At 39.2% G+C, this 10997-nt stretch overlaps 1 protein-coding gene across 1 annotated transcript in view; it reads right to left on the bottom strand.

The window, feature by feature from the left end:
• Window positions 1-5261: 5261 nt before the first annotated feature.
• The window catches only part of YIPF6 (Yip1 domain family member 6), a 32445-nt gene continuing 26709 nt past the window's right edge, over window positions 5262-10997 (bottom strand). The window contains exon 7 of the mRNA XM_037054968.1: window positions 5262-9713. Coding sequence (XP_036910863.1) covers window positions 9595-9713 — 119 coding nt within the window. The 3' untranslated portion in view covers window positions 5262-9594. The remainder of the gene's footprint in view (window positions 9714-10997) is intronic.

Here is a 10997-nt window from a genome sequence, read left to right as displayed (position 1 = left end):
ATGTTCACTGCAGCATTATTCACAGTGGGCAATACATGGAAACAATTGAAGTGTCCTTCGATAGATAATTGGATAAAGAAGATGTGGTACATCTATACAATGGAATACCACTTGGTCATAAAAAAGATGAAATACTGCCATTTGTGACATGCATGGACCTTGAGAATATTATGCTAAGTGAAGTCAGACAGAAAAAGTTAACAACCATATGATTTCACTCATATGTGAGATACACAACTGAAAGCAAGAAATGAACAAACAAGAAAAACAAAAACTCATAGATGCAGACAACAATATGGTGGTTACCAGAGGGAAGGGGGCTGGTGGTGGTAAAGGGGGTCAAATATATGGTGATGGAAGATGATTTGACCTCAGGTGGTGGGCACACAATACAATATGAAGATCATGTATCATAGAAATGTACATGTGAAACCTATATGATCTTATTATCCAATGTCACCTCAATAAATTTAGTTTAAAAAGAGAAAACAGGATAGTTGAATGGACCTCTGGAACAACATCAAGCACAAAAACATTTGCATTATAGTGGGAATTTGCATTCCCAGAAGAAGAGGGAATAAAAAAGAAACTTTATTTGAAGAAATAATGGCTGAAAACTTTTCTAACTTGAGAAAGGAAACAGACATCCAGGTCCAAGAAATATAAATAGTTCCAATGATGAACCTAAAGAGATCAACACCAAGACATACTGTAACTACAATGGAAAAGGTTAAAGAGAAAGAGAAAATTTCAGAGGCAGCTAGAGTAAAACAACTAGTTAAACAACATAGTCCCATAAGGCTGTTAGCAGATTTCTCAGGAACAATTTATAGACCAGAAGGAGTGGCAGGACATATTTAAAGTGCTGAAAGAAAAAAACCCTGCAACCTAGAATAAGTTACGCATCAAGGATATCATTCAGAATTGGAGGAGAGAAGATGGTGGATAGATAAACACTTTGCGACAGAAAATCTAAGTTGGAAAACTCATCCTACTCAATAGCAAACTAATACAAGACTGTAGTAATTACATCATTGCACTGGTATAAAAACAAACACGCAGATCAATACCATATAAAGGAAAACCCAGAAATAAACCCATGCCTATATGGTCAATTAATCTATGACAAAGAAGGCAAGAATATACAATGGGATAAAGACAGTTTCTCCAATAATAGTATTGGGAAAACTGGACAGGTACCAGCAAAAAAATGAAAGTGGACCACTTTTTTACACCATATACAAGAATACATTCAAAATGGACTACAAACTTAAATGTAAGATCCACAACCACAAAACTTCTAGGAAAAACCCAGGGAGTAAATTTTTCTCACTTCACTTACATGTTTTTTGGGCTATGTCTCCTCAAGCAAGGAAAACAAAAGAAAAAGTAAACAAATGGGACTACATCAAACTACAATGTTTTTGCACAGCAAAGAAAACCATCAATACGTTTTCCACTCAAATACGTATTTGAACAAATAATAAAGGAGAACTTCCCCAGTCTGGCAAAGGAAATAGACTTCCAGGAAATCCAGGAAGCTCAGAGAGTGCCAAAGAAGTTGGACCCAAGGAGGAACACACCAAGGCACATCATAATTACATTAGCCAAGACCAAAATGAAGGAGAGAATCCTAGAAGCAGCAAGGGATAAGGGGACAGTCACCTACAAAGGAGTACCCATCAGACTGTCAGTGGATTTCTCAAAAGAGACCTTACAGGCAAGAAGGGGCTGGAAAGAAGTATACCAAGTCATGAAATCCAAAGACCTACAGCCAAGATTGCTTTATCCAGCAAAACTTTCATTTAGAATGGAAGGACAGATAAAGTGCTTCTCAGATAAGGTCAAGTTCAAGGAGTTCATCATCACCAAGCCCTTATTATATGAAATGCTAAAGGGACTTATATAAGAAAAAGAAGATGAAAAAGATGAACAGTGAAAGGACAGGAAACACACAGTTATTAACAACCACACCTAAAACAAAAGCAAACCAAGAAGACAGCTAGATCAGGAGTGGAACCATAGAAATGAAGAACGCATGGAGGGTTAGGAACAGGGGGGTGGGAGGGGGAGAAGAGGGGAGAAGGCACAGAAAATAGCATAGATGGTAGGCAGAAAATAGATAGGGGGGAGGGCGAGAATAGTGGGGGAAATATAGAATCCAAAGAACTTGAGACACGTGGTTATAAACTAGGGGGGAGAATGGTGGGGGAGGGAGGGTGTGGGTGGAGGGGATTGAAGGGGGGGGAATAGAACAACTGTAATGGTATAATCAATAAAATATATATATATAAAAAAAAGAAAACCATCAATAAAATGAAGACAGCCTACTAAATGGAAGATTGTATTCACCAACGCTACATCTGATGAGGGGCTAATATCCAAAATTTAGAAAGAACTCATACTACTCAACACCAAAAATGAAACAATCTAATTAAAAAATGGGCAGTGGATGTTAAAAAACACTTCTTTAAAGAGGATCTATGGATGGCCAATACTCATAAGATGCTCAAAATTATTAACTGTCAGAGAAATACAAATTAAAACCACAATGAGATATCATCTCACACCTGCCAGAATGCTACCACTAATAAATCCACAAATGACAAAGGTTTCTTTTTATACACACCCTTGCCAACTCTTGTTGTTTGTTCATTTGATGATAACTATTCTGACATGTGTGAGGTGATATCTGTTGATTTTAATTTACATTTCCCTGATGATTAGTGACAAGAAACCCTTGGGCACTGTTGTTAGATTGCAACTTGGTGCAACTAATATGGAAAAGAATATAGAGCTTCCTCAAAAAACTAAAAATAAAACTGCCACATGACCCAGTGACCCCTTTATGGGTATTTGTCCAAAGAAATCCAAAACAATTATTTGGAAAGATATAAGCCTCTCTATGTTCATTGCAGCATTATTTATAAGTTAAAATATGGAAGCAACCTAAGTGCCCATCAATAGATGACTATATGAAGAAAATGTGCTACATATATACAATGCAATAATCCTTGGCCATAAAAATAATGAAATCCTATCATTTGCAGCAACCTGGATGAATTTAGAGGGTATTATGCTATGTGAAATAAGGTAGAGAAAGACAAATACTACATAATTTTACAATATTTGGAATCTAAAAAACAAACAAAAAACACACAAATAAGAAAAACTCATAGAGAGAACAAACTGACGTTTGCCAGATGGTTGGGGTTTGGGGGATGGGAGAGAAAGGAGATGGGATTAAGAAGCACAAATTGGTAATTACAATTTTTTTGGTGTTATGAGTTTCTTACATACTTTTGATATTAATCCTTTATGGGGTTTATCATATGTATTATACGAGGTCTGGCAGAAGTAAGGCCTGCTTCAGTGTGGTTGATAGGGTATGTGAAAGTCTCGCATGAGACGGACAATTTGAACATTTTATTTACCTAAAATGTCACGTGGTGTGCTTGAGTGTGATATCGTTCTGTTACAGAATTACATGCGTATGATTTTGTGATAAAATATGTTGTAGTAAAAAGGGGGCATTACGTGCGCTGGACCCTGTAGAATGGATTACTCAGCAATAAAAACGAATGAAGTCTTACCATTCCCGACAACATGGATGAGCCTAGAGAGCATGCTGCTAAGTTAAAGAAGTCAGGCAGAAGGACAAAGAGTCTATAATTTCACTTCTCATGGAATCTAAAAAACAACAACAACAAAAATGAACAAAGCGGAAACAGGCCCATAGCTGCAGAGAAGAAAACAGATGGTTGCCCAAGGAATGTGGGTGGGGGATGGGGGAAATAAAACAATGTTACTTTTTACAAAAGGCATATCACATAGAATGTTTGTGATAGAATATGAACTCTCTAGTAGTGAAAGTTTAAACTGTCCATTCACTGTGAAAGCTGTCATCTTCAAGTTTAGTATTCATATATGTGTGTGTGTGTGTGTGTGTGTGTGTGTGTGTAGTTACAAAGTTTAAGCTCTTGAGTATGTCCTAAAATACCTGTATACAGATTCCTTCCAGGAACATGATTGACAAGAAAAAAGAAAGCCCAAACCTATTCATGTGTATATAATATTTGGAACACTGATTCAGGTAGAAGTTTAAATAGTGCTCTAAGTAGGAGGTATTTTACCCAAGTATAACAAGTATTAACAATAGAGCAGACCTGGCTGGTGTGGCTTAATGGATTGAGTGCTGAACTGAAATGTTGCTGGTTCAATTCCCAGTCAGGGCACATGCCTGGGCTGCAGGCCTGGTCCCCTGTTGGGGGGATGTGAGAGGAAACTGATCGATGTTTCTCTTACACATCAGTGTTTCTCTCCCTCTTTCTCCCTCCCCTCCCTTCTAAAAATAAATAAAAATCAGGGGACGGGCAGTGGTGGGGAGAAAATGCGGACAACTATAATTGAACAACAATAAGGTAATAAAATAAATAAATAAAAATCTCTAAAATCCTCACCTTGCTTAGCTAGGGTATGGCTAGAAGCAGTTTTACTATCTAATATAATTTATGTAAGGTAATTTAAATAGTTTTTTGTTGCTGTTGGCTATTCTTTTGGTGGTCACTCTTTTAGCAATACCTGCCCAGGGGAGAAAATCTGGTACATTTGTTCAAGTTGACATCACCAGGCATTCAACATCCTTGACTCTGTGTCTACCTACTTGTACAAGTTGTTCTTACTGATCACTCTGCTACCTCACGTGGTACCAAAAACAAGCACAGTATGTTTCAACTATTACGTGTTGCAGAGGGGTAGGGAATTGGGTTTATTCACGTAGATTGGAAACTGAGATCAGAAATAGGTATAGTCCCCCAGCAGAAGGCTGGAAACGGTTTCTTACCACACTCTTAAGCTGCCTCATGGACTTCACTTAATTTCCTTCGGGAGGGTAGGTGTGATTTTACTTTGGCAAACAACTGACACAGGAAAAAAAAGACTATGAGAGTCACAAAACCTGAGTATGAATTCTGGTTGCACCACTTTATTTAACCTTCCTGCGTGTCCAGCTCCCTCAACTTCAAGGAAATGCCACCCTCCTCAAAAGGCTGCTGTGATGAGAGGCTGCTGTTGACAAAGCCGCCAGCGAAGAGGCTGGCATGTAGTATTGGCTCAGTCAGTGTGACCTCCCTTTCTAATTGGCTGCCTGTGCAATCCTACTCAGCCCCCAATATTGTCTGACGGCAACCCATCAAGTGTGAAAACAGTACGGTGCAAACATCTTCCTGCCCCTCGGCACAAGAACAGGCAAACACCAATTCTCCCTTCCCACTGTTTTTTATTCGCATATTTAACATTCACAAATAATTTTACAGATTTATTCTTTTCACAGGTTCATTATTTACAGGGAAGATCAGGATTAAAATGGAGCATTGGAGGGTTCCAAAAAATTACCAGCAGGGATGGCACAGAGTACAAAGGCAAAAAAAGAATGAACAGAGCAGACAAGAGCAGTGTGTGGCCACTTCCTACCAGGCAGGAACCCTGACTTGCTTAAGGCAAAGCCTTTACTCTGTTGTTTCTTCCCCCCACCTAATCTAACCCAAATAGAAAGGCATTCTATTCTCACACAACTGCTCTCTGAGGTCTTAGAAATACAACCAGTACCATAAGCGACCAGATGAATCCCCGGACTATAAACACCTGAAAAGACAAGTTAAATTTTAATACATTAACAATCCTTCTGGGAGAATTAGAGGCAGAAGTTGTTTTATCCTTAAGACTTTAAAAGAATAGGGGGAGGGGTATATGTGTGTGGTGGTGGTGGTGGAGGGGAGAGAAAAGGGGTTGGAGGAGGGAAGAGGGCGGCAAAGCCAGCGCTTCCAATACACACTGCTCTCGTTCCTCCGCTGCTGATAGTCTATTACACTCAGGGAAAAAGATTGAGTGCTGTCTATGTTCAGTTGTAATGGCTAATAACAGGGAACTTATCCTGGGGAGGTGGTGTATTCATTTCATGCACATAAGAATGCAATTCAAAATTGTGCCCTACTATGCTCTCATCCTAATGTGTTTTCCTATTTTAAACCAATTTACTATAGGACTTTGGGGAATTTACTTATTAACTTTTCTGTGCCTCAATTCTCCACTTGTAAGATGAGAATTGTAGTGCTTTATGTTGAGGATTAGGGTTGCATGAAAGCACTTAAGAAAAAAGTGCCTGGCCAAATCAACAGAGCCAGAAAGCAGACTGCTGGCTGCCAGGGGCTTGGGAGAAGGGGAACAGGGAGTGACTGCTAATGGGTAGGGGGTTTCTTTGTGGAATGATGAAAATGTTCTGAAGTGAGATCGTGGTGACGGCTGCACAATTATGTGACTGTACTGAAAAAAAAATCACTGACTTGTACATCGCTTTAAAAGGGTGGATTTTATGGTTAAGGTATCTCAATAAAGCTATAAAAAATTCTTAAAAAAATAGAATAGTGCCTGGCACACAGTAAGTGCCCAATAAATGTCAGCTATTATTAGTAGTAATATTGTTGTCATTATTAGTCGGCCATCTATGGCCTAAGTAAATCCCTAAAAATTCTTTATTTTTAATAAAAGCCCACAGAATCTAAAAAAGTATTTCTAATTTACATACATGGATTAATATTCACACATCTAAACGGCCTCAGAAAGTAACAGTCTGAGAATCACAATTTCAGTATTTTGCTCTAGAATACAACAGCTGCATGCAATGGACATCTGAGCGTATCATGGTAGGCTTTAGAGAATTTCCAATGACTTGATGTTACTCAAAATTCTGAAATGACAGGAAGTTTTCATTTTGCTCTCCAGGAGTAAACAGGAAGCCCGGGTAAATAGAATATATAAAGTACATAATTAAGTCTTCACAAATACAGGCTTGCTAGCCTTCTAATCACATTTTAGGGGCACTTTACAAAACAAAACAAATGTAGTCAACAGTAAAATGCTTCCGGTCCTGTGCCCTGTGACCCCACCTTGTCCAACAACAGAAAACCCCACCACAATGAAAAAACCCAATTCAACCCATATAATAAGCCCCTCACAAGGTAAAAAAACTTCACAATTAATGACTGACTCGTAAAACTACACTGCATATTTAAGTATGTTCGCAATTGAGTTTTTATAATCTGAACAGAGATGAAATCCACTCTTCACCTTTCCTATTGCTAAAGAATATAACAATGGAGTCTCAATCTCAGAAGTAGGAGCAGCAAGTGATAAGCCACAATGGCAGTGATGCACCGCATTCAGCAATGATGCTCGCATGCTTGAATTTCATCTGAAGTATGAAACTTCCCAGTTCCTGGAACAAGGCTGCCTTTGTTGGAGTCCCCGTCCCGTCTAGTCCTCCATTTTATAATAAGCCATGTGCCTTTGCAGCAAATCAGGGATAGCTGTGTTGAAGGTTACGACTTCCATGTACTCAGGTCTTTTGTCACAGAAGGCAATGCACTTGTTGCATATAAGAAAATATGTATACCCTCAAACTGACTACTCATTCTTGAAAAGATCATTCGATTTCCATGTACTGCCTTTATTTAAATCAAGTAAAACCATTCCCTAAGTCATACAAGAGCAACAGATTAATACACAGAACAAGCTGCCTTCACACCCACTATGTATAATGCCCTCTCAGACAGGCACACTCAAACTCCCCTTGCAGTTGTGACCTTAGGAATTTCTGACCAAGTATTTCGCCTGCATAAAATTTAGCAAACACTTCCATTTTGAGAAGCATGGTTATTTCTTTAATTGTACATTATAATCACTAAGACAGATTATACACCAACTTTGGAGGATCTTTTTACTTGTAATTGAAAAATTTTAGATGATGGATATGGGTAATCTAGGACTAGTTTCAAAATTAGGACCAGTTTCAAAATATTCTCTTTACCAATTTGACACTAAAGCAGTGGCTTAGTTCTTGCACATAGTTTATTTTAAAACTTAAAAGGGAATGTGAGATAAAGAAAAACATATAACTGAAAACTTTGGCCAAGGCTGGGACACAGGGGGCCAACTTCGTAATGCTTTTGTAGTTGAATATCATTCTAAAAACACACTGTCCAACTACTGTTCACTCAGTTAATCTGGGGATGCAGACAATGTATCTTTTAAATTATAGATCTATGTGTAGGTAGTCTTTAAATACAAACTGAATAAATATTTAAATTCTATGACAAAGCAAAATTGTGGAATAAGAAATTCCTATCTAAGTACACGTATATTTACAATGTTTCCTGCCTGACTGCTAGTCTTTGCCTATGAACAGTTCTTCAATGTGCAACTTACAGAAGGCAGCAGCTCATATCACGTTTAGGGAGCCCTGCTGAGCTCAGAGTCAGCCTGCCCCAGACACTCCTCTCCCTGAAAAGCCTACACACTTATGTGCATAAATAGCTGAGAATACAAGTAGGTGCACATGTGCAAAAAAGTACTTGTCTAAAGGAGAGCTAATTAGCTTTACAAATCAAGTGTAGAACCAAGACAATAAATTGCTATTCCCCGACCCAAGAACCACATCTAATGAAGAAACTGCTGCGCCCACTACGAACAGGCGGCAGCTCAAAAGCCACCTCATCCCACATCATGCTCTAAGCATCCAGCTGCTGGGAATCAGCTATCAGAACACTAAATCCCTCCCTGTTTGCATGGTTAGATGCAGGGTTGTGATTTAGCTTTACTTCCTAGTTACTGGCCATAGTATACAGAATAATGAAGAATTCCTTATAGCTACGCTATATTCAAACGGCCTCATTCTACCTTTAAGGGAAGGTGCCCATGTGACAATATGCCTTAGGGACCCACCAATCAACATTTCTGAGGTGGTTTACTCGGATAAGTTCAAACACTGGACCGCTGAGAGTGTTGGTCAAAGGAAAACTACACGTGGCCGCTTACACACCCGAGTCAGGGTGTAAGGTCAAAACCAGAGTGTCAGTGAAGTGCTGTTAAGCATGGCAGCTGGGTGACCATACAGAAAGATTAAAGAAGCTGATTCTTCAAAAGCCTTTTGCTTTTTTAAAAGCAACGAGTGCAGAATTTTCTATGACCAAAATCTGAATCCTGGTTAGTGCATGTTTTCTCCTCCCACATCTATGAACCCCCTGGCAACCTCTGTCATTGCCTTTTTAAAGTTCAGAGAGAAATAAAAGAAAATGGATACACACTATCCATTCTTATTTATTCTAATGAGAGAGGCATATTCTAATAGTCATAAGGCAATGTGTTTAAGAGCTATACCTGAACTGGTATTCTAAATTGGAAATACAGTTACCAAATCTATTCAACTTGAAGGATGTACCCATGTGCTTTCCGTGTCATTGGCTGGCACCCTAATGGATCAGTGACCCCTATCACACCTTAAGAAGGCATTACACTGGGTGTACTATGCACATGTATTTTAAAGAAATAACATTAAGAGGAAAAGAACAGCCTTTCAAACATGAGTTCCTCACACGAGTGGCAATAGTTCTTTATGGCTCCTTATAATCTCCTCACACAGCCAGTTACCAAATGCCTCCAAAATATTAGACAGAACAGGGCCAGAGGCAAAGCTCCACAGTGAAGTGCATTGTTCAGGTGAGTTTTCAATTCATTGGTTTTTCATTTCCATTTTCCGATTTACTGAGGAGTAAAGGTGAGAATCATCCAACTGATGACAAAATAGAATAAGAAAACAGGATAAACAGCAAGTGCTTTGCGGTTTGGAGGCTGGCTGTCGGCAAGAAAAGCTGTAGAGGCTGGAGAAAAGAAAAGAAAAGCAATCAAAAAAGAATACTGAATACAACGAGACTGTCATAACTACTAACATTTACTAACTTTAATGTGCTCGGCATAGTCTAGAACAGAATTATACTGAAAGTTCACTTAGATTTGTGGTCCTTGGAGAAAAAGGCTTTGGGAGCACAGGTTTTCTGACAGCTGAGGCTGGTTGTTTCACACACCAAAGCTTTGAAAGCCTTCCACATTTCAGATGGAAACCCTTCTAAAAGGGGTGTCTTACTGTTTTCTGAGAAGTGAGTGAGCTGCACCAAACAGGTTTGCAAAAATGTGCCAGGTGTTTGCTACTATGCCGAATGGCCTTACCCTGCCGTGCTGAGTAACTGTTCCTCGGCTCTTTTTGATGCCATCCCCTTGTCCACCCAGGAAACAACTAACTATCAATTATCACCCCGCAAACAAATCTTTCCTGAACAACTGGCTGGGATCCTGTCACCGCAGAAACTCCCTCCTCTGTGTCCCTACATGCCCTGCACAGACTTCCGTCTTCCACCAGGAACACTTTATTGTCCTGATGTGTTTACACATCTGGCAGATCCACTGGGTTGTGAACTCTCAGGATCTGAGGACAGAGACCATGCCCAGCACAGTGCCCAACACATAGTTTGTGCTTAATAATATTTGCCAAATTAAAGAATGAATGCTTCTAAGATGCTATTTTCTGAACTACTGTGGGCCTGGATACTAGACAACTAAGCTATTCAGAACGACATGGATGATAAATGATCACACTCCAAGTGAGGAAACCTGGGGCTCTCCCTTGGGTAAAGAAACCAAGCTTAGTATGTATGCAGTCTTTGGAATATCAATGCTGGCACTGTCAGACCTCTCTCGAGTACTTCTTGGCTTTTGACTACATTGCAAGCAAAGAGATGTTGCTGCACTTAAAATATAAGGCAGCCTGTTTCTCTCATTTAGCAAGATGCTAGTGAACACTTCTAGTTTAAGGTAGAATTGTAAGAGAATGTTAGGGATGTAAGAACAATGAGCACACAGCATTCAATGCCACTGCTATTGGCTTTTCCTAATCTTTAGCAGAATTTTCCACTGAAGCAGGAAAGTACTATATAATGATATTTAACCAATTACACTGGGGGTAGTATAGTCAAGTTCCAAGTGGGTATGTGATCTGCTTGGGTTGGAAACTTGATTCCCCTACTGAGTAGTAATATGTCCTAAGGCAAGTCGCTTCACCTCTCTGTCTGTTCCTCATCTATGAAAATGGGACTGTTAATAATAGTTTT

This window comes from Sturnira hondurensis, unplaced genomic scaffold (assembly GCF_014824575.4).
Source record: "Sturnira hondurensis isolate 20B ecotype Veracruz unplaced genomic scaffold, ASM1482457v3 Scaffold0008459, whole genome shotgun sequence".
Taxonomy (NCBI): Eukaryota; Metazoa; Chordata; class Mammalia; order Chiroptera; family Phyllostomidae; genus Sturnira; species Sturnira hondurensis.
This window is presented reverse-complemented; position numbering and strand designations above follow the sequence as displayed.